The sequence below is a fragment of the Argopecten irradians genome, chromosome 6 (assembly GCF_041381155.1).
Source record: "Argopecten irradians isolate NY chromosome 6, Ai_NY, whole genome shotgun sequence".
Lineage (NCBI taxonomy): Eukaryota > Metazoa > Mollusca > Bivalvia > Pectinida > Pectinidae > Argopecten > Argopecten irradians.
This window is the reverse complement of record NC_091139.1, coordinates 19,478,504-19,502,984: the sequence shown is the minus strand read 5'-3', so window position 1 is coordinate 19,502,984 and position 24,481 is coordinate 19,478,504. Positions and strand designations below refer to the sequence as shown.

The 24,481-nt window shown below is 34.3% G+C and overlaps 2 protein-coding genes across 2 annotated transcripts; both read left to right on the top strand.

Annotated features, from left to right (window-relative positions):
- The first annotated feature begins 5,214 nt into the window (after nucleotides 1-5,214).
- Nucleotides 5,215-8,079, top strand: LOC138325249 (homeobox protein TGIF2-like). The gene is made up of 2 exons (XM_069270762.1): nucleotides 5,215-5,374; nucleotides 6,030-8,079. The coding sequence occupies exons 1-2, from the start codon at nucleotides 5,347-5,349 to the stop codon at nucleotides 6,851-6,853; spliced, it is 852 nt and encodes a 283-aa protein (XP_069126863.1). The 5' UTR covers nucleotides 5,215-5,346; the 3' UTR covers nucleotides 6,854-8,079.
- A 2,921-nt stretch (nucleotides 8,080-11,000) lies between these two features.
- Nucleotides 11,001-24,001, top strand: LOC138325251 (GPI ethanolamine phosphate transferase 2-like). Its single transcript, XM_069270765.1, has 12 exons — nucleotides 11,001-11,684; nucleotides 12,495-12,704; nucleotides 15,268-15,453; nucleotides 16,445-16,574; nucleotides 17,535-17,741; nucleotides 18,394-18,611; nucleotides 19,281-19,547; nucleotides 20,081-20,556; nucleotides 20,734-20,919; nucleotides 21,443-21,755; nucleotides 22,857-23,044; nucleotides 23,865-24,001. The coding sequence occupies exons 1-11, from the start codon at nucleotides 11,340-11,342 to the stop codon at nucleotides 23,028-23,030; spliced, it is 2,712 nt and encodes a 903-aa protein (XP_069126866.1). The 5' UTR covers nucleotides 11,001-11,339; the 3' UTR covers nucleotides 23,031-23,044; nucleotides 23,865-24,001.
- The last annotated feature ends 480 nt before the right edge of the window (nucleotides 24,002-24,481 follow it).

Genomic DNA, 24,481 nt, shown 5'->3' with positions numbered 1-24,481 from the left:
ATTTTGTTTTGAATCTCTCTATCGTGTGATGTTTATGTTTACGCGAAAAAAAATCATACATAATATACTATTTGTATCTATGCCTAACAAGGAGTGTACATGTATATGTTATAACAAAATAAGGCATCCTAGCCTACGGATTATATATCAATTTATACTGAAAGAAAAACACGCAGCTATACCTCATTGGCTAAACAAATGTCACTAAATTATGCCAAGTAGTCTCATTTGAAAAAAAACTTCTTCCGTGGAAAAACAGCGAAGAATCGTTTTTAGTTCTTGGTATGCATGCTTCGTTTTATAACCAATGTTGTCATTGTTATAGATAAAAGAGTAACAAAAGATTGCCACAATTCAGGAAAAGCAATAAGATAACCTATCCCATATCCCCAGATTGATTATGATATCATGAGATGGCCATCCTACACTATCTTTATCTTCCATCCGAAGTGTCACCAGATCACAGGGACCTGGGAATACCGGTAAGCTACTGATAGGCATATAGTATCTCCAGACGTTGTATTAAAGGGTCTAGATCAAAATTCAGTACAAATCGTACCCCATACGTAGGAATTTTAATCTGGACTAATACAAAATTGGCTGAAAATGACCAATACAGACACTTGGATATACAAATATATCCATTATAAAAGGTGTAGAAAGCCTGAGTACCCAGAGAAAAATTCGACAAGACGTGGGGCTTTGAGCTTCCTACCAGTGGTAGAAAGTAGGGACATCTCGGCCACATGCACGATCCTCAGTTGTTATGGGAACGAAATTGTGATAAACAAATTAAGTTTCCACTTTACTGTCCCTATAGAGGTCGCAGATCGATGAATTTATTGAATATCTTATGTGTATTCAACCAAAGTATAATACTATTCAATGTAAATATGAATTAATTTACACCATAATGATTTATCATAAATGCAATACAAAAAAATATGACAAAAATGGTTTCTGATAATTATCACGTGAAATATTAATCTCGTTTAACAAATGGCTGGTCTATTGTTTACTACACAACAGTGGTGTCAATTTTGTTTCTAGAATAGTCAGCATTACTTTTTGTAACGATCGATAGACATACATGTATTTATTTGAACCTTTTTTAATTTTCATATTCGTTTAATGGGTGCTTTTTAGATATTTCTTTAAAAAATCGTTCAATGAAACTATGTATAAACACACAATGATACCATAACGAGACTGAGCTACAACTCTTGGTCATTTGCAAAATCGTTTGAATTGCGATTTTCGTATTAAAGTCCTAGCTAAGATCACAAGATTGTATCACTTTAGATTTTCATTTTCCTGTTATTGCGGTTGCCATATTGATCTCGTATCAACACGGATTTACATCACTAAATTAATCAAGTTAAGACAGACCATTTACGCAATGATAATTTTTACACATGATTAATTATATATGTATGCCCCGAACAACTGTTGCGGGATTTTATTGAATTACAATAGACTTTGAAAAAAAAATATATTAAACAAAATGACATGATAAGATACACAGATGTGACATTCATTTAATCAAACAAAAGATTTAAAGCAAATTTATGGAAACTCACGTTCGATGTTAGTTTAGATGTACAAGTATAGCTTTTTCTCTAGACGTAAACTATGTTTACAAACATTGATTTGAACCCTGGACCAGAAAACGAACCGACAAAACGTCTGACTTCTTATCTGTCTGATATATAGATTATCTCATTATCACTGGTGGTTTCCCGGGGCAGTTTATCGATCTAGTCCAGTCTTCTTCATATCACTTATATACAGCGATATAAGATAACGTCAAAGTAACTTATGTACAGTGTTACGTAGCGTCAAACCTGTTCATCTTCAAAGCGTCGCTTACAAGTGTCAAACCTGTTCTACGATGACATGAACAGATAGTCGAACTGTTCATCATATTCAATATATAAAATGTCTTTACAAAGTTTCAAATTATGCAAAAATACGGTTTTAAAACTGAAACTTTCTCATTTTTAAAATGATACTTACAAAGTGTCGAACTTGTGTACAAACATAAAATGTACGTTTTAATGTGTAGACATTATTTACAAAGTGTCGAAGTTGTACAAATATATGTTTAAACTATCATTATTGTCGAACCAGTATACGTTGGGAAAAAAAAATAAAATTAATATGTAGACATCCTTTACAAAGTGTTTAACCTGATCAATATCTCCAAAGAAGTTTCGACAATAATCTTTAAAACGCATACAAAGTTTTAAACTTGCGGGCATCCTCGATATTCGAGGGATTACTCTCACTGTCGGATTACTATCACAGTCGTGAACATAACGAAAGTGATACTAACCCCTGGAAGGATGGCTTGTAGTTGTTTAATTTTTAAGTTGTCTTTTAAAAAGTGTAACGTATTGCTGTTCTTTTTTTCCCTTTCATTGTTTAAGTTATAATATGTTTTTACACTACTGCAGGCATCCATTCTTGTTATTTATGTCGCTGACAAACCTCTTGGAAACGTATTTCATCTTTTACCTTGCGGTTTTTTTCAGAGGTTAAAATTACTACAAAAGTCCTCAACTGCACATTAAGAAACTCGAAATTCAAATATCATAGACTCTTTGAATTATTTTAGGCCCATGCTAGATAAAAATATTAACTAGTATCGTTGATTTATAATTTATAATACTGGTTTTAATACGTTGTAATTTTGGTATGAAGGCAAAGCTCAGTCGTAACTTTATACAACACAGGAAAAATTACCAAAAATAGAATATGTTTGTTGAAAACAAAAACAGCTCAAATTCCTTTTCATTTCTCCTGTAATTTGTAGAAAAGTCCCCGCGTCATCAGTTTCTGAACAGAGGGTTAGAACTTAAAATTATAACATGTTTTGTAAACTTAGTGTGTTTTCATATAAAGACACCAAGGCAATGAACTTACCGCACACTTCATTTGTTATATATCATGTGTTATATTGAAAGTCTGTAAATATCTTTCTTTCTGAGACTCGGTTAGGCCCAAACACATGTGTAATTCAACATCATTACTGAATGAATCAAAGATAAATTTGACTTAAGAATTTTAATTTAATTAAAAAAATAGAGATAAAATAATTCTATATTTACGTTCTATTTAAAGTCACTTTAATTTGTGTGATGTTTTATCAAAACTTTTTTTAAATAACTAAACATACAATAAATAAAAGGGACGAATTCTAAATTCAGCATTTTTAAATAACTAAACATACAATAAATAAAAGGGACGAATTCTAAATTCAGCATTTTTAAATAACTAAACATACAATAAATAAATAAAAGGGACGAATTCTAAATTCAGCATTTGGGCAACATGAGCTCCGCAATAACTTTTTTCCATGTTTGTGTATATTGTTTTTCTTCACTTTTCTGTTTGTAAAATGTATTTCAACCGGATAAGCTTTTTATGAATGAACAGCTTTCATAATCCCCTCCAGCCTGTCTGTATTTTAATGTCAATGTAATAATGGATTTCAGTTAATGAAATTAATATTAAGCGCATTCTGAGTACTTTTTTACTATTGTATATGTAGGTTTAATGTAGTGTCCCTGTGTTAATATTGTATTATCAATTTCTGACATGATAAATATTCAATCCAATTACCGACAATTGAGCATATTTTTAATGAATATGTAAAACACCTAGCGTTGTGTTATCAACATTACTCAAGATCGTTTGAGTTTTCGGCGACACTTCGTCTACATTACTCGCTAATTAAAGCAAACAAACAGGATCACTCATTCTTTATACTGTAGAAGAAACCACCTTATTCTCACGACCAGACTTATTTGCTTTTTTTCTCCAGGATGTTTGAGCAATGGTTAAATAAATAGGAGCTGTGTATGTAGCACAAGATTAACCAACACTTACATAAGCACAACAACTTATGTCTGCATGACGTCATCAAAACAATTGTTCTTAGGGGTGGGGCCAAGGCGTGTGTGAGTTGTGGTGTGGATTCCAACACCCCGGGGTGTGACCTTACACGGGACCATTCCGAGATATTTCCGGATATTTTTGTATCCACTCATAATTCTTTTATTCGAGAGTTTATCCCTGCGGGTTACATTCACACAAAACATAACATGAACCAATTATACCAAATAATAAAATACAGGTAACATTTTCAAAAATATAACAGAATTATGCACGTGGGAAAAAATAAATACGTGTAAAATTCGGTATTTTTTCCTCAATTTTTATTACAAACGTATATAATGGTGCTTGTATTAAATTGCGTTTTAATTAACTACCATATATTATGGATCGAAGGAAACTTTCTTTATAGTTCCATCATTAGATAAAGTTTATCTGCAATGCATTAATATACAAATTCATGAATTTGACGAATAATTAGATAATAATTTGATGGGACATTAATGAGACTCAAGAGCACGACTGTACGGTAGCTGATTTATGCCATTTCGTCTTTTCGCCCCTGAAAAACGAAAATTAATTATTTCTGTGTCTCGTGTTTTCCGGGCGAAAAGATGAAAATTAAAACAAGAAAAGACGAGAATCAAGATATTTAATTTTCATTTTTCCAGGGTGAAAAGACGAAATGGCATTAATCAGCCAACGTCCAGCTGTTAATTAATTATAATTAAATCCTAAGTGAATTATGTCACGTACGGATGAGTTATGTTCCTGACACTTTACCTGTCTAGCAAAATCTTTGTTATTGTTTAAAAAATAATTCAGAAAAGTAAATAGTGATCATTGTGGTGTTTGATAAAATTAGTTACTGTGTGACATGGTTTTTCGGCAATGGGTTGCAAATAAAGACAACAATAGGCATCTATCGATTGGCCTATAGTATTTTGTTTAATCATTTTGTTGTTTACCTTATTTACCTCCCTTAGTCACGTGGTTTACAATAAAGCGGGAGAGCCATAACAAAGAGAACGAAACCTATACGAATTTAATAACTGCTCTACTTTAATTCGGGGAAGAAATAACCTTTTTATGGTTTAGATATTTCCACATCTGAAATGTCCAGGTTGACAGCTGTCAAAATCACAACCGTGTGTATTCCTGATGATAAACAAATTTCAAAAATGACATTTCGTGCCAAGCACTGCAAATTGGCTCCAAATATCACGCTCAGACTGTAACCAATCAAATGTACGCTTTCATTTAAACAGCCAACCAGAGTGCGCGTTACTTCTATGGTAATTGCACACGTGGTACAGCGATTGTCAAATGCTCACCACGAGGTTGGCAGTTTACACCGCGTGGTTGGAGGGAAGTGTCAAGAATTTATGTTGAGGTGTATTTGCAGATTTTCTCGTTAATTCTCTATAATATCAACGCTTTTATTGAAAAATGACTGACGCAGGAAAAGTCAAGCGAGGTAAGTTACTCTTTAATGCATTTTGTTGAGTAAAACATGTTAATTTATCGGAGTTGCTACAGCTGTCAAATGTTTGACGTATCCGACGTTACGGACCACGTGCTCTGCTAACAAAGACTAGTCACATTCATTTGTTATTTGTTGATAATTTGAATTTTTTTATGTAAATATTTTAATGTATCCGAGTAACTGTATCATTAATGCTTCTAAATATATAATTTTGACTGGATATCACTATACCAATGAGGTTCTAGCGACTTAACCATGCTTGCCATATTGAAATCCAGCGCGATGGCCGATCCGGATGTCGGTCTATTTATTTACCTAGCGAGGAGATTTCCCGCGTTAGGTCAAAACATGGCTTCTTGATTTAAGGCTTTCACTGTTTGGCATTGTTAATTACTTAACATGAATTGTTTATTGTGTTCAAAGTGGAATGTTACGACGTTTGTGCAACGTTTACGTGCTATATTATTAGTCATAGCTATATTTATAGTGGGTCGAATTTGAAATGTCATCACAACTAGACATTTACTCGCCATACTAGAATACAAAGAAACTTCTGTTTTACTACATGCTTCATTTTCTTTTTTTAGGGAATATGTTTTAATAAGGCTGTTGAATAGTTTACTAAATTTTGTTAATTTGTTTACAGGACGCGACTTCAAATTCTCCCGTCCATGGGAACACTGCTTTGGATCTGATCAGGATGAACATGATCTCCACGAGAAAAAGAAAGATCCTCTAAGATCTCAGATTGACGCCAGAAAACGAAGGGGAAATTTGCCGAAAGAAGCAGTGAGGATTCTGAAAACTTGGCTCCACGAGCATCGATATAATGCTTATCCTTCTGATCAGGAGAAAGTGTCTCTGTCAAGTGCTACCAACTTGACAGTTCTTCAAGTGTGCAATTGGTTCATTAACGCAAGGAGGCGGATTCTACCTGAAATGATAAAGAAAGATGGCCAAGATCCACTCCAATATACCATCACCAGAAAACATAAACAATCCCTGCTGGACCGGGTTACATTCACTACTGGAGACGATGCTAACATGGAGAGTAGTTATGATGGCAGTGATGACATCTACAGGTCCCGAATGCCTTTTCTCATAGACACTGACGGCTATATGTCTGATTGTGAAGCATCTTCATCAAGTGACTTTAATTCTGAGTCGGAGTCTGTGTCCGATACAAGTGATGGTATGTCAAATAGGTTCCACGAGCATAGCTACACTCAGCGATTTGACCGTGTCCCAGCCCAGGATCATTCAACCATTTCCAATCATGAACTTGTCCGTAAGGATTCATACCCATCCGATGACAACACCCCTCCACCATCGCCCCCAGAGTCAACCCACACCCCAGAATCCTTCAATGCTTTCCTCATGCTTGTAGATGTTGCAATGAGTCAACTGGAAAAGCAAAAGTGTGAGGAAAAAGTGCGTGAATCTCCAAAAAAGTCATTCATGTCCTTGTGAAATCAAACACACTCTTGGGAAGTACATACTTTAATCTGCGATTGAAAAACACACAAAATCATGGACAGATGAAATGACATTTTGAGACACAAATAGTACTCTGAAAGTTTCATTTGTTGCAGCTAAAGGGGATATAATATGCAACTATTTTAAATGGACATGTAATTATTTACCTTGTTGACAAAATTGACATGTAGTGATTTCATTGTTTCTAACTGCCTCAGGACTTCATTCTTATCTCGATATCTACTGGATTAAGAAATATACATGGACAGCCTAAAGATACAATGTACACTGAAATGACAGTTGTTACATAATTGTGGAAAAAAATATATACTCCAGAAAGCTTAGCCTTTAGGGAGTTGATAACAAGGTACAATATATTAATTGGTATTAATTCAGATGTCTCGCATAATTATGTGAGGCTTCAAAATTCAGGAGAAAAAATATAAGAATTATAATTACAAATAATCAGGGACAGAATTTCTGTCAGACATGTTTTCATTGTTCTAGATTTACTAGGCAGCTAATTTAAACGCAGCTAGTTACTGTCCTGTTTGCTAAGTGTGGCCTTCCTGATTGAGACAGTACAGGTAGGCTATCTACCTTTGGTATGTTGGCCACATGGTAAACACAGACCCAGTCGATGTTTACAACCCATTTCCCGCGTCAGGTTTACTTTGACAGGCATTGTGTCATCGGCCGGCTATACTCTGCACTGATTGGCTGAGCTAGCCATGCCATGTGTATCGCTGGCGTGCTGTGTATAGTTTATCTAGAAACTATTACTATGTACAGACATTGAAAGATAGCGATCTTAATCCGGACTTGTAACATTTATAAGTGTTTTAATATTGTATACTTAGCGTTATTGTTACAAAAATCATTTATTTTTCGTGTTATATATAATACTTAAATCTGAATATACATGCTGTTTGCTGTTATCCCAAGACACGTGGTCTTGTCTATCATTAAAATACACTGCCGTGTTTGTTTCATATAACTTCCAAGATTTGTACATTTTAGCCAGATTTTTTATATGCCTGGCTGTTGCCATATTTATGCTTGAAACAAACTGCCAATTTATTATGCTCAATGAAATTTATATATTGGTATAATTCTCAACTTGATTACTGTTTGAAATCACATTTGTACTATAGATTGTATATTTTGAAACTGTTTGTATCAACAAAATGTGAAAAGAATAAAAATGAAATTCTTTATAATTGTTTTCTTTTCTCATAAGCAAGGATTTATAAGTGAAACTTATAAATCCTTGTTACAACAGAGACGAAGGTAGATTAAAACATTTAATTTATTCAGAAACATTTCATATATAGACTTCTTCAGTAGTTTTATATATTTGTGGTAGTGTTGCGAAGTCCTTGGCCATGATTATAACATGTTACGTTTTAACATTTTACATGCAGCGAAAATTAAATGAAAAGCTGTTAGGTCATTGTAAATAAACCGAACATGCGTCGGATATTACAAGTAAACCCTACCAGATCTAGACCTCGTGCTTATCTCTGAAGTTAGGTACATATATAAAACGGCCGGCAGATACGGCAATGATGTGGCCATTGACTTTGTTTACAGCCATGCGGTAAGGCTAAATGGGAGTTCAAGGCTAGTATACCGCTGATCACTCGAGCGTTCACGCAGATGTGTCGGAGCATTTGATTGGACGATTGTTGGCGGTAAAATAAGCGTCCAGGTAAACCAGCTAGACAATGTCGTTGTGGCCATTGATTATATACCTGTATCGAGTATCGATCTAGACAGCGCGCTGTGCTTTGTGATAGGTACAGTGCATTGCTAACAGCAAAGGTGTTCATATACTTTTCTATACAGCGCCTCTGGATTAATTCGCTGTTTGCCGACATAAAAGCCATGTTAAATCCAGCAGTGCTGAGCTATTTATAACAAGGCGGACGCGTTGTAAATTAAATCTAAGCACTAGGATTTGCCCAGAGACCTATTTAAAAATATAACTTTAATGATTGTCAGACATTATATAAAAACAAAGAGGCAAAAATAAACCGTTTGAAGGAAAATACAAAACGGCGATTATCTATCTTTATATATTATATTCATGCGAGGCTTACATCGTTGACTTGAATTCTTTGTTGTTTTTTTGTTTTAAATCATTTAATCTAAAATTGCTATCTAATAAATTATAATATCATAAACATACATGTTTCAGGAAAAAAATGTTTAAAGATATACCATAACCTATATATAGACAGAAAATCAAAATAACTATAAAACTGTCAGCTGGCCAGTGCACGTGCATGATTCGGGGTATCAGTGTCTGAAGCGGGTCTGTAATAATAATGGTTAGAGAAATAAAATTCGTTTTAGCTAATAGATTCAATCACGAAACCAAGAAGATATGCATTTTTAGGACATCATCAAATTACCTTCCGTCCGTTCATGAACAATGTTTATTACCGCTGTATCTGATCTCTTGAAGTACAAAACTGGGACCAGTCCCTCCAGTCCTGAATCCTATTTGCGCATATCATCTTTTTTTTGACCGACCAGACATGTATACAACAAGATGGCAAATACGCAAGAATAGTTTGACTTTATTTCATGACACTTTTGAGACAAGGTTGATTCAAAGAATCTACAATGTTTACAGCTGTTGATTCAAAGAATCTACAATGTTTACAGCTGTACATGTACATATGATAAAAGATCGTCACAACATATGTATTTAGTACATGTACATAAAGCATCGTTACAGACTTTATATCAAATCACATTGATCTTATAAAAGAAAAAAAAAAGTTTCCATCTAAAAGTGGTACAATCATAAATTTCATAATGCTTACAAATATGATAGCCTTAGATAAAATACAATCAAGTGCCCAATATACACGTATACCGATGTGAATAAAGATGAAATCGACATATTATATGCGAACATATAAGTTAAAACATTTAGTTAGGATGCTGCCATTTTTCGTAAAGGATTTCTAAATGGAACTCTGGAATTATTCTCTTTGGCCTCGGTTGTGTATAAACATCTTAATAATAAACCTGATTGCAATAACAATAATAACCAGTAATATAAGGCCATGATATTGTGTTTAAACTTAATATATATGCAAGAATAATCTGTTAGGAAAAACATACCCATAAACGGGGTCCCTCTAGATGATCTGCTGTCAATAAAGACAATGATGATTCTCCAATCTCTGTATGTATATGTGTCTGGTTTTGGTAAGAACTACAAACGTATTTCTATTTTCGGGAGAGAAAAAAACAACAAGAAGTTGTTAATATAAGTACGTTTTTATAGTTCTACAGACACTTAATCAATACAAATACATGTATCTGAATTAAATGGATAATTGTTAGTCCGAAGGTAATATATACCAATGACCAAGGACATTTACAGACTAAAAAATAATCCGACATTTTAAATAGAGATATCAGTATATGAAATAGAGATATCTGTGTTTGAATTAGAGATATCTGTATTTAAAATGAAGACATCTCTATATAAACAAAATTAAAGATATTTTTATTTAAAATAGAGATATCTTTAATTCAAATAGAGATATATATAATTGGACAATAATTAAAGATATATCTATTTAAAATAAAGATATCTCAAATGCGATGAAAGATATCTGTAATTCAAATAGAGATATCTGAATTTGAAATAGAGATATCTGTAATTAAAAAGAAGATATTTCTATTTTCAGTAGAAATTGAGATATCTGTATTTAAATATGACATATCTTTATTCAAATAGATATATCTTTATTTAAATTACAGATATCTTTAATTAAATAGAGATGTCTTCATTTTAAATAGAGATATCTTTAATTTAATAGAGATATCTTCATTTCAATAAGTAAAAACCCAAACGGCTTGCCATAGACAGCATGTGTTTGCAATAATATATTATAGAATTTTACCAAGACATACAGTATGTATTATAAAATCATGTGTAAGGGCGTCCAAGCAACCGGAGCTACCGAGGGGAGATAAATAATATGTGTAATGCCCGATGTCGTTCAGGTTGGGCGTCCAAGCTGGTTGACGAAATATTATCAGAACCTGATGAAATATATTATGTTGGAGGTCAATATCTGAAAATATCATGCGAATCCGTCAATATATGAAAGTATTGGTATGAGAATTTGTAAATCGCATAAATATACCACGAAAAAGAAATGTAAAAGCGAAAGTAAAAATTTCTAACATTGCACGTGGTCTTTTTCTTGATGGGACGTCCTCAACGTGCACGTGGTGGCGAGAAATAAAAACATGATTATCTCCCTTCCCGGAAGTTTACATTAGGAAAAATGTGGAAAGTTTGACATGTGTTGGAAGGAGGGAGCGGATAGGCCTATTGGGCGCTGAAACTTACCCCTCTACATGTGACTGACCATTCGAATAGTAGGCCTATATCATGTTTAGAGCATCTGCATATGATTGACCATAGTGCTTTTATTTATCAATTTAGATGGAGTCCCCTTATATTACATACAAATTCGTCTGCATTTTATTTGTTTACGCGGTATTTTTGAGAAGCTTTTTCCCAATACGAAATGGCTTACCGGGATTTTCTAGCCAATCCGATTTCTCACCAGAAATGTTTTCCAAAAATATTAATTCAGACATCAGGTCGCCTTTTAATCCTTATGTATTCGAGAAAATGGTATTTGTATTAATTGATGCTTTGAGGGCTGATTTTGTATTTGGCAAACAAACAACTATGACCAATTTACAAGATTTATGGGCGAAAGGGAAAGTGATCAGATACATTGCCCGAGTTCACCCTCCCACTGTCACCCTGCCAAGGATTAAGGTAGGTCCATACATAAACAAACACGTATTATTTTATGAAAGATCATGCATCAAGATATCTTGAACCTGTTTGACTTCCACAGTCTTTTATATAGGTGAAAGGAAGCCATACATTCATATTTCCCTCTACACCAGTACACAGCTAACTCACAATCTATGGTTAAAAGATATTAGCTCTACAAATGTTTGTCGTCAGAAATGACTTTTGCCATAGATGTTTATATTAGCACGCTTGTAAATATACCGTATTTGACACAATATTTTTATAAATGCCCTGAGCGCTTAAAAAATAAAGCAAATAAGGAGGCGCTTAATAGAAACGAATTTGGACTAGCCTTTCATAAAATTATTCTACAAAGTAAGCCATAAATCAATTTGCAAGTAAGGAACTAACACTGTTTTCACATTTGTAGCTTTCATTTAATTTGAAGTAAATTGGAGGGGCACTTACAGGGATGGGGGTGCACATGCTTATTGTGTCGATTACAGTAAGTCATAAGGCCCCAATACTAGACTGACTTACCAGTGTGCTTTAAACGCCTACATCTTTGCTGCTTATTATAGGCTTACATCATGCATGTGAACCATGTCAATGAATTCAAATTTGTACAACTCAAAGACCCTGTTTTATCTATGAAGTGTTTTTCAAATAGATTTAGGAAATTAAATGATCCCATTTAATTTATAATCTATTAATAAATCAAACAAACTTTGGATCATTATATTAACTATTGAACTAAAGTCTATCTTGCAATGTTAAAATAATTTGATGTATACAATTTACTGTAGGTGTTTATTTTTCCCTTTTTAGGCTTTGACAACAGGAAGTATTCCCGGGTTTGTGGATGTAGTACTGAACTTTGGCTCCACAGAACTACACGAGGACAACATCATTGAACAGATGATAAAAGCGAAGAAAAGTGTGAAGTTTTACGGTGATGACACCTGGATTAGATTATTTCCTCGTCATTTTGAAGATTCTGATGGTACCACTTCATTCATTGTTACTGACTATACTGAGGTAGGATGTCAGACATAAGTTAATGTTTTTGTCAAAACTAATCTAAAAGAAATTTACATTTATAATAAACCTACTTTTTTCTTGGTGCCTGAGATTCCTTCAAGTAATGTTTACTGTATTTGATTAAATATTCCACAGTGGCTCATAAAATATTTATTAATACTGGTATGAGATATTTTTGAATTACATAAGGGTTAAAGTAGTGACCAATAAATGGTTTATGACATTTTCCTCCACTGGCCATCAACACATGAAGACTCACCTCAATGGGTGACAGGTTGAATGCCTTTGGTTTGGGGTTTTGTTTTAGGTCCTTACTAATTAGAAACAACCAGGAATATTTCAGGACCTAGATTTAGATTTTGGAGGAAAGCTTAAGAAGTTCTCTAAGGAAAACCATCAACCCACAGTCAATTCCTGGTTACTGCATCTGCCAAGTGTGGGTTTCAAACTTACACCAAAAAGTGGCGGGCAAATTACCATGGTATGCCTATGTGTCAGAGTCAACCCAGTGATTCTTCGTCAGCTTTTCACCACCACTAAATCATAGCATGTGACGTCCATAGCCACAAAATTAATCTAACTCTTTTGTTTTAACTAATCGGAGGGGTCATAATAATTCAGCATACAGTGGAACTTGGTTAATACGAATTCGAAGGGACCGAGATAAAACTTTGAGTTATCCGAGTGTTCGAATTAAGCCAGTTCTCATGTCTACTGACTATCTCTTTACATGGTATTTATAGACTAGTTCCATGTCGTAAAACGATGTGAAAAAGAGAGATGTCAAAATTGTCAATTGTAGTTGGAAAATTAAAAGAAGAAAAACCCAGATAGATATTTTGAAATACCGTTCTACGGCAGATTTATGAAAAAGAAATCGGCATTTTTGGCGATCTTGTTGTCCAAAAAATCTCATTTCGAGTTATAAAAACGTTTTTATGTATGATTATTGTCATTCGGACACAAAATTTACTTCGTATTATCCAAGTTCTTTGATTTTTAGGTCACCTGACCATAGGTCACCGTGACCTATTGCGATAGCCTTTTGTCCGTTGTGCGTCGTCCATCGTGAGTCGTCCGTTAACTTTTTGTTGTGAACACGATAACTTGAGTAAATGTGAACCGAAATTGATGAAACTTTGTATGTAGCTTAATATTAAAAAGATCTCGGACGAGTTCGAGTTTCAGGGTTGCTGGGTCAAGTTCAAGGTCACTGCTACTATTTTTAGAAAATCCCTATCAGCACTCTTGCGGCTTCATTCTTGGGTGATTTTGATCACACTTCACACATAGACAAAGGATCATAATATCTCGGACAAGTTTGAGTGTGAAGATTGCCAGACTAAGGTCATGGTCACTGTTACTATTTTTAGATAATTTCTTTGTCAGCACTCTAGCGGCTTCATTCCTTGAGTAATTTTGATCAAACTGCACACAAATACAAAGGACTGAAAAAGTTTGAGTTTCAAGGTTGCAGGGTCAAGATCAAGGTCACCGTTAATATTTTTAGAAAATCCTTTTCAGTGCTCTAGCGGCTTCATTCCTTGAGTGACTTTGATCAAACTTCACACAAATTTAAAGGACCATAATATTTTCGACATGATACAGTTTCAGGATTGCCTGGTCAAGGTCAAGGTCACTGTTACTATTTTTAGGTCACCTGACCATACGTCATAGTGACCTACTGAAATAGCCTATTGTCCATCGTGCATTAACTTTACTTTGTGAACATAATGACTTGAGTAAATGTTAACCGAGGTTGATGAAACTTTGTATGTAGCCTTATATCAACAAGATTTCGTATGAGTTCAAAAATGGGAATTATTCGACAGTAATGTACAAGTTATTGCCCTTTGTTCTAATTTTATCATTGTGCTTGTGAACAAGATAACTTTGGTAAATGTGAACTGATTTTGATGAAACTCTGTATGTAGCCTTATATCAACAAGATCTAGGATGAGTTTGAAAAAGGGAATTTTCGACGGTAACTATATTATAGAGTTCATGTCCTTTGTAATAATGCTATTATTGGACCTTGTGTTCTAAAGATATTGTGGTGCTTTATCAGAATTGTGAATTTTATAACCCTTGGCCTCTTTGTTTGCCCCTGGGGAGGAGGCCAAGTTTGCTATAGTTTATATTAAATACTTCTTGGGTATATCTTGTTTATTTTCTACTGGAAATTGTTCAAACTTTTGATTCACATTATAACCACAAGAGGACATTTTGCTATTATGTCATTTTGACCCTGTCTCATCCCCAAAGGCTGAGGGGTGGAGCCCAGTGGGGTCCAAATGGCTTAAATTTTCAGGTGACCGTTAAGGCCCATGGGCGTCTTGTTTTCAAATGTGAATTATCCGAGTTCTTTAAACAGATATAAAGAGGGAATTCTGCCTGGACCATCAAAGTACTTCGTATTAAGCCGGGTTGTCGAATTATCCGAGTTTGTATCAACCAAGTTCCACTGTATATGTACCAATCACGATTTATTAACTTTCCTTAATATAAACCTTTTCTAGTTATGTTTTGACTGCAGATTGATGATCGATTTACTTTTTAGGTGGATGACAACGTCACTCGTCATGTGTCTCCGACGCTCACATCTGGTCAGTTTGATATTCTAATACTTCATTATCTTGGACTTGACCACATTGGTCATCTGGCTGGTCCTTCAAGCCCACTGATTCCGCCCAAACTTCAGGAGATGGACTCTATCATAAAGGATATTTACCACCATGTAGAGCAGGTTAATATGATAGTTAAAGTAATCTCTAAAATCTAACTAAGATTAACGTCAGAATTGTCTCCTCTTGAATCGTGAAAGTTAAAGCCACACTATACGTATCTATTAACAAAAATTCAAGTTAAATTCGACTTTGATATTGTTAGTATTTGTAGATGTAGTTGAAATTAAGATATATGAAAGAATATTTATAATGTTTTTTTAATAACTTTGGTACAGCAGTTGTTGAAAGTTGATACATGTACAGCAGTTGTTGAAAGTTGATACATGTAAACATGCCTTCATTTTAAACTAGTCGTCATAGAAGTTACGATTATTGCCGAACGGAAGTCAGAAAGTTCATGACCCGTTTTCGGAAGAGTTTGGACAGACGTTACGTAGTTACGGTACTCACATGACGTTCTTGGCAACGACGTTACAATTTTGGCTAACTTCGGCTTGTTTGACTAAGTGGGACCCACCTAGCGATGTTTAACATTTATTTTATTTTTATCAAAATATTCCAAATCATAATCGCTCATCTTGACTTCGATTTAGTCCTGTCTCTGCATGATTTACAAAAGGATTTTTTCAACATTTTTCGAAATCATGAAAAAATAAGAAAGATACGGATATTGGGCCTTTAATAAAACTATTGATTATCAGTTTTTTGTTTTTGGTAAAAATGTCACATTTTAATCTTGAAAGAAAAAAAAATATCACAAATGTATGGATATAAAAACGGCATAAATGTATGGATACAAGGACGAGTGTTAATAGATTATATTTATATGGTCTAGGGGAGATGATTTAACTATGGAGATGTATATAGGTTATTCCCCTTTACTTAAAAATCAGGTAGACATGGAACTGAACAGAGGTATTTGTGTCATCATTGAAGATAAAATGAGTTTCCCATTTTCTTCATACCTCTCAACTGCAGCATTACACCTCTGTTTTTAGCTATTGAGCCCAATATATAATCATGTTGATGTGATGTACCTATGTTTGCCAGGACACAAACACCCTTATAGTTGTCTGTGGGGACCACGGAATGAGTGACCAGGGAGGACACGGAGGAGCCACGCCCAGTGAGACCAGGGTCCCCCTTCTCTTTATCAGTCCTAAGTTTAACAGACACACAGGTAAGATATTGTTGATCTAGTGACACCAACACAGGTAAGGTATCACAATATTGTTAATCGTATCACAGGTAAGCATTATTAGTAGAATTTATTTAGGAAATTGATATTTTCTCATTGTTTTAATGTTCATTATTATGCTGAAAGTTTTGCTCTTATGAGCAGGTATCTTTAGTTATTTTTGGGTTGGTCATTCATGTATATATAAAGGCCCACTGCCTTTCCGAAACAGTTTTTGATTTTTAAAATGGGAATGTAAAAAGAGATTAATAATTTTGTCAAGTGGCAAAAGTTATTAACTTAACGTTAATACTACACTTATTATTAATTTCTAAACAATTTAATCAAAATCAATAAAATGTTAATTTTCATAACGCGGCCCGTCTTATGTTTTCCCCCCGTCGTCCTAAATACCGCGCGGTAGTTGACTATCACTGCGGCAGACGGTAAAACAGCGAGAATGACTCTCCATTGTTATCATGTATTACGCAGGAAATCTTGCATATGTTTGGTGTTGTAACCTCATCTTAGGCCATCGGTATATATTTTCTGAGGTAATTGATGTTTTTAAGAAATTTTTATATTTTGCTCCGGAAAGGTAGTGGGCCTTTAAACATACATTCATGTAATTGACTATTTTTGGCTAGGTACATGTAATTATATAGGTAAATTAATTTTCTTGTGCAAACTTTTGATGTAATAGTCAATATCTTTTTACAAAAGTATGGGTAGTTACCTAATTACTCCAAAATAACTCTCTTTTATTTCAGAGTTATCTACCCTTGAGAGGATAGTTACTGTTTGTTGCATCACTTTAAATGCAAACGTTACATTGTAATCTCAGAAAAATGATCAGAAAATCACCTATTTCCTAGAGCAAATACATGCAAAAGCAAAAATGATCAGAAAAACTTACAGGCTCAGATTTATATATTTAGTTACATAACTGACAGTTTGTTTCAGATGAGGAAATTATGGAAGTTGATCAGGTGGATGTGGCTCCTACACTCTCTGTAGTGTTTGGTTTACCTATTCCTAAGAACAACCTTGGTGTGGTCATTTACAATGCTTTGGAGGGACTATCAACAGAGGAAAAGCTGCTCGCCTTGTGGAAGAATGCATTACAGGTTTCACGCGTATTGGAATACAATCTTGGGGATTGGGAATTAGGTTTGTGTAACTGTTATATAATTAATTTTTATTTGTTTTCATACTATATCCGACTTTCTGATTGGCAGATCCTTTTTCTTCATATACCATGAAGAAAAAATCTGAGAATGGCGCGAAAACCCAACGTTATCATGATGTCACAATAGAGACGTCGACGTTGCGTATTGATTTATGAAAAATAATTCATTGGAAAATCAATGGAATCGTATGTTTAAACGTATTTTATATTATCAAATAGTGTGAGAAATCAATTTTAAGCATTGATGTAACTATTTTTTAACTTCATCGGGTTATGAAATAAATTTTGTTTGCAAACTGTGAATTTGCGTACATCAATGCTTAAATGATGTAAAAATAAATAGAGGATAGGATTGTTATAGTGTGTAACTTTGTTACTCAAGAACCAGCTCAGCTAATATGATAAGTACATATTTATTGGACTAAAAACTATCTTAATGTAAACACAATGATTTTTCGTAGATAGTGATAGGCAGTTAGTATTGGAATCAGCGCTGCAAAGTATTCAATTTTAACTCTGAAATGAAAAAAAATCTTTCAGTAAACAATTGTACTAGATCTCTACATGCTAAAAAGTAAAATGGTCTATGAGATTTAAGAAAATTATTTATAACATCTTTTTAACATAATGAAGATGAAGGCTATTTGGAGTTCCAAAGACTGGCAATGGTTCACCGTAATTGGTTGATGTCTGAGTCGGATGGGGTGCCTCGCTCTGATTGGCTGAAAGAGGGTGACAAGATCGGAATACGCTACACTCAAGCAATCAGGACCATGACGGAAAACATCTCATCCTCCTTAACACAATATGATATTTACAGCCTCACTGTTTCCGTGGCAACCCTTTGGCTGGTATGGTACACACATGATACCTTTATATCTTAAATATTTTAAACTACTGTGAACTGCTTTGTTTTTGAGAGATACAAATTTTGTGAATTTTGTAAATTATGTAATTTCGAGAGATAGCTAGAAAAAAATTCAAATACTTCACAAATAATTGTATATAACACATATATATATGAATGTACGATTATCTGTAAGAGTCCATTATAGTGAATATATGTATTCAGGACCTTGGCTTTGAATAGAGCATTATTGTTATAAACCAAACCAAAATGTATTCACAAATATGTTGAGAATGACAGAGATATGAAATATGGTTATATAACCATATAGGTTTTGTAATAGTTTTAAAAGTTAGCCTTCCATAGTAACTTCATCTATGAAGAATTTCTATAAACTATCGCTACGAAAATTGTGGTCTGGAGTGAACACTACAAGATTGATTTTAATAACCAAAATCTGGTAACTGTGACCTATTTTTATTAAAGACTGAGTAAAATGAGTAAACAATTATTGTCATTATCAGGTCACTCTGACCTATATTTGTGAAAAAATGTCATTGAACAGCAAAAGGCTGACAACTATTATCATTTTTTGTAATGGTCATATCTTTAGTTGTAGATCAATAATTAACTGATCAGGTCCTGTATGCCTCTTGTTATTTACACCTTACAGATATTGTTGACACTGTTGTTGAAGCTCTACCCATCTACAGCTGTTCAAGGTCAAGGTCAATCACAATCCATGATTCTGTACATCCCTTTTACCTTGACGATATTGTTTGGACATGTGATGGTCTGCACTTCCTCTCCCACTGGTCAGCTGTGTCGGACTGACCCATCTGGACTTTTATTACAGGCATTTCTCCTATTGGTTGTGTGTGGATCAGCAACAGAGCTAGTCATTGTGGTCAGCCATTTCTCATCCCTTAGAATGAGGAAGGTACTGTGGCCTTTTTTTCTTTCCAACAGATATTGGATCAAAAATGGAAAAGTTCAAAAGCAAAAATGTGCAGTGAAATGTGAAAATAGTATTTTCATGTCCCTAAAGGAGAATTGTAGAAAGAAGTTTGAAGTATTCTTATCTTTACATATTATTACAGTTATATTCATAAAGGTAGGTATCGATTGTCACATTATTCGATTTTGAAGGGAAATAAGTTTTTCTCTCAAGACCTACCTGTAACAGCAGATGACTCAGCAATATGAAATACAGAATAGAAAATTTTAAGTTGGAAAGATATCATAATCATTTCACTTCAAACCAATTGTCTAAATATGAATAAGAAAACAAGTAATCAAGTATTGTTAGACAGTGATGCAAACCTGTGAATAAGAAGGTTTTGAGTTGCATGGAATGGGCAACCAGATACCTGGTATCAAAATTAAAAGCGAATTTTGTTTTACTGGATTGATAGGAATTACATCATTTTCCAAAATGTTTATTTTAAATAATTTTGAACTGTTATGTTTCAGATTTGGTTTGTTGGTTCACTGAGTGTATCATCACTGTCCTGTCCCCTGGGTGTCAGTCTGACCCTGGGGACAATCTGCCACACCTTGAGTCTTCTGTCCAGCAGTTTTGTGGAGGAAGAACATCAGACATGGTATTTTTACACTATTACAGTACATCTGGGTCTGATAGTAATGGTAATTCAAAAATATGTGTCAGGTATTTATACCAAAACTAGGTGTCATTCAAAATTTGAACAGTACGGAGCATATGACCAACACGATGGCAGATACAATGTTACTGATGAAGATATGAAGCAGACGGTTAGAGAGATAGAACAAGAAAGTGAAGATCGGCCTAGTGAGAAGGAGACTGGTTTCCCTTGGCACCCGGTGATGGCAGCCATGTTGATTCTTGTTCTGTGTAGGGTTCTGAGGACATGGAATCAGACGGGAAACAAATGGCTAGATCAACCAGATGTCGGGGACTGGCTTGTCATGTATGTATGAATATCCTCAAGTTTTACTACATTTTGTGACCTTCAGGTATAATATCTCTATCCTTCATATCCAAATATGAAAGAGCCTTATACTATTACATCTACTTCTAAAGAAATTGACCGAGATAATAGACCCATTGGACCTTTAATTTTATAATATCTTCCTTCGTTTTCCAGACCCGAGAACAAGTTCCTGCTGTCTGTGACAATGGGTGTTGGCCTCATTGTTGTAGCTATGGTGAAGTGGGCAGGGCAGTCCTGTGTACAGAGAGGTGTGTTTGTCACGGGACTGATCTGTATTTATTGGTACAGAGTTACTACATCAGCTGTCAATGATCCCCTCCAGCTCCTCCGTGTAGAAAAGTAAGTCAGATTCTGGCGACTACGTCCTCTACCAACAGAACTATTTGGAGCTGAACTAAATTTTGAAAAATACATACAATTCAATTACCTATCTGCCTAACTTCTAGGTTAACTTAAGAAAATAGATAAAATATCTATATCTTGGCTTAAGTACACTTTATAGCTGGTTATTTTTGTAGGGTAATTTCCATAGTAAATTTTTATGATCAGGTAAAGCTGATCTGCAAAAAATTAATTAAGAAATAGATGATTTATATCTACCTTTATAGCCAAAGCACAACATTTTAAGTCTGCTAAAATTGAATTTTCTTGTCCAAATCGTAAAAACATTTTGACCTGCAAAAATAACTGGTTATTCAGTATCTACCTTGTTTCTAAGTTTGGTACATGATGATAACAATATAACATGTAGAAGATATCTCTCTCAACTATTCTTCTTCCTTGCATGAATGGTTTTACCCGTGTCTCTCCACATTCCGAATTTTATATTACATCACAAAAAGCTAATGTTGTATTCTTTCAGTGGGACGAGTGTAGCTCAGCTGGTGTTTCTGCTAGTAGGGGGTTGTATGATATACCCCCTTATGGTACATACCCACCGACGTTTACAAGGAGATAAAACCCCGGACGTGGCCAGTCTTTACTGCGGATCCCTCCAATATGGCTGTATTCTACTGTCTCTGTTGCTCAGTAAACCACATAATGTGGCCATGTTTGTAATGGTTGTTGTACAAGAACATTTAGTTGATCATGTTTTACTTCAACATGTCTCCCTGTCGACACCATCCATTACGCTTTACTACCTCTGGATGGGCATGGCTGCATTCTTCTACCAGGTAATTACAAACATACTTTTAGTTTTTAGACTCCGTTTAAACAGTGATTTTTGTATGCTTATACAGGTATATCACTTCTTAGGTGTAGTAGAATATAACTTAGTTGCTAAATAGTGTCTAATACGGTTTGCATCTGTCCTAACCTTAGATATTACTGTTGACTCGTAAATTGTTGTGTTGTTTGTAAATTTTGGCAAATCATCACTCCAACAATATGCAATAAACACTAGTACCGGCGGTAAACATAATGGCAAGGTTATTTAGTGACAGAAATATATACTGAACTCTGTGGACTTGCAGAACTGAAATGTACATTTTTCGGTATATTTTGCCAAAATTTACAAGCAACACAACAATCTACAAGTTAACAGTAATATGTAAGGTTAGGACGGATGCATAGACACTTTTTATCAAGTAAGTTATTTTCAAGTACACCTAAGAAGTGATATATAGTCATACAAAATTTCTCTAGTTTAAACAGGGTCTTGCACCTTAATACTTTCAATATAAAGCAACTGATTTTGTATTGGAAATATTTCAATCCATGACATATTGAAGTATTTTAAAATTGATGTCCTCTCATAAAATAAGGAGGAAGAGATGGGCAATTTAGTCTGTTAAATCATTGTCGTGTTTTGTTTGATACAGTCATCATCATCATCATACACATTATATTCAAAGTTTGTTGAGATAGTGATAAAGGGAGATAACTGATGTTTATGAAATTTTCAATTTAACTTTTATTTAGAGATGGTCCATTGAACATCTTGAGTTCTTTGCAACCAGCATTAGAACTTAAACTAATATCTATATAAATACTGATGAAGGGAGATAACCTGATATAAAAGGTATCTGTATACATGTAATAATATAATGTATACAAGTGTATTTCTGTATGAAGTTAATCTCTGTTGTCTAGAACATATTGTGTCAAACAAATGTTTGATTCTTCTATAAGGTATGAAGGTCATTTTGAGGTCTCAGTAAATATTTGTTATTGTCATCGATATGACAGAATAAATTATACTGTTTTGATATTGAAGGTTCATCTCTTGTGTGTTATATTTATTAGTAATAAACGTCTGATTTGATGTTTTCCAGGGTAATTCTAACAGTATATCCACAGTAGATGTTTCGGCCGGCTACACCGGACTAACTGACTACCAGCCTGTCTTAGTCGGCTGTCTGATCGCCTTGTCCACATACAGCGGTCCCGTTATTCTGGCTGGTCAGCCTAGTCAAACAGCAGGTCACTTCACTGGAGATCAGACATGAATACTTCTACACCACCAGGTAATGATCAGCAAAGAAAACATCCTCGATATTTCCAGGGGTTACTTTCACTATCATTTAATATATCATTGTTGGACGTTGAAAGTAATACCCCTTGATTTATTACGGAGTAACATGAAGCTGCGATGGGGAAGTTTGGAAAGTCACGCAGTATCTAAAAGTCATTGAAAAAAATTTCTTAATCGGCAACATTGGAGTGTTAGGTGTTCATAGGGGAATTAAATGTCAGAGATGGCATGTAGCAATATAAGAAACAGAAGCCACACTCGAACATGCTTTATCTGTTTGGGACTCGTTTGTATTCAACACATAATACAGTAACTACCAAAGTTATTTTCGCTTCAAAACTTCTGGCAAGACTACTTCCTTTTTGGTGCAACATTAAATCTCATGCTTGATTGCTTGACATACAAATAAGTATTTTCCTGGTCAAGCTAGGCAACAGACCACTTTATTGTTCGCTGTATCATTGAAAATGATCTGAAGATATTATATCTAACATAGGATTAATTTCAATTTCGTAGTCTTTATATTTCATTGGGCGAAACCTACCTTTAAGACTTGATGGCCCTTTTTAACTCTTTCACACCTAAAAATGCATTTAGAACCCTCTAAATCAAAGACTAGACCAGTCCATTACGAAATTTCAGGGGTTAATAAGTTAATAACAAGTTTGTGGGGGCTGAAATATTCAACCTAACTTGATTTTAATAACTCATGGTCCAATTGAATTTAAGTTAACAAAGTTTGGCTATTTACACCAACGAAAACATCTGATCATATTAAGTTTAAGTTGATGAACTTGATTTTATTTTAGATTAAAGAGTTCAATCCTCGAGATGTGTAGCACTCTGTGTTGGACGCGAGCCCTCCCTCTAGCCATGTACTCGGCTCTAGTAACCCTACAGAGACACCATCTGTTTGTGTGGACAGTATTCTCACCTAAACTTTTATACGAAGGAGCTCTCACTGTTCTCCTAGCACTGTTTTCTATACTTTGTTTAATGTTAGTAAAATTTAAACTTTAATCTTTATATGTTGTTTTTTTGTTATTTTGAATGCATTCATTAAAAGAAATATCCATCCATATGACATATGAAATTATCATTGATTTTGCTGGAAGCTGGAGTAATTTTTGTGAATATCAGCTTACCACAAAAGCAATAAACGTTAACTTTCTACACAATAAATGTTTCATATTATACAGCTTACATTATGAATTGTGATAAAAGTAGAAGCAAGGAAATAGAAAAGTTTTGACAAAGGACCCAAGTGCATTGCTAAGCACACTAGCCACAAACTATATACATGTACTTTATTGTGAAATGTTTGTAAATTCAAATTATGGAATTTTGAACTACTTTCTGGAAACTAAAGAAATGAGTATTGATGACAAAATATTTTATTAGTATAAATTGGGGAAATTGATACCA

Bases quoted from the DNA above. Each gene is read 5' to 3' on its own strand.
- LOC138325249 (XM_069270762.1), top strand. From the start codon at position 5,347: ATGACTGACGCAGGAAAAGTCAAGCGAG. The intron at 5,375-6,029 runs GTAAGTTACTCT...ATTTGTTTACAG, and splicing joins CGCAGGAAAAGTCAAGCGAG to GACGCGACTTCAAATTCTCC.
- LOC138325251 (XM_069270765.1), top strand. From the start codon at position 11,340: ATGGAGTCCCCTTATATTACATACAAATTCGTCTGCATTTTATTTGTT. The intron at 15,454-16,444 runs GTTAATATGATA...TATGTTTGCCAG, and splicing joins TTTACCACCATGTAGAGCAG to GACACAAACACCCTTATAGT. The intron at 20,920-21,442 runs GTAAGTCAGATT...GTATTCTTTCAG, and splicing joins CAGCTCCTCCGTGTAGAAAA to TGGGACGAGTGTAGCTCAGC.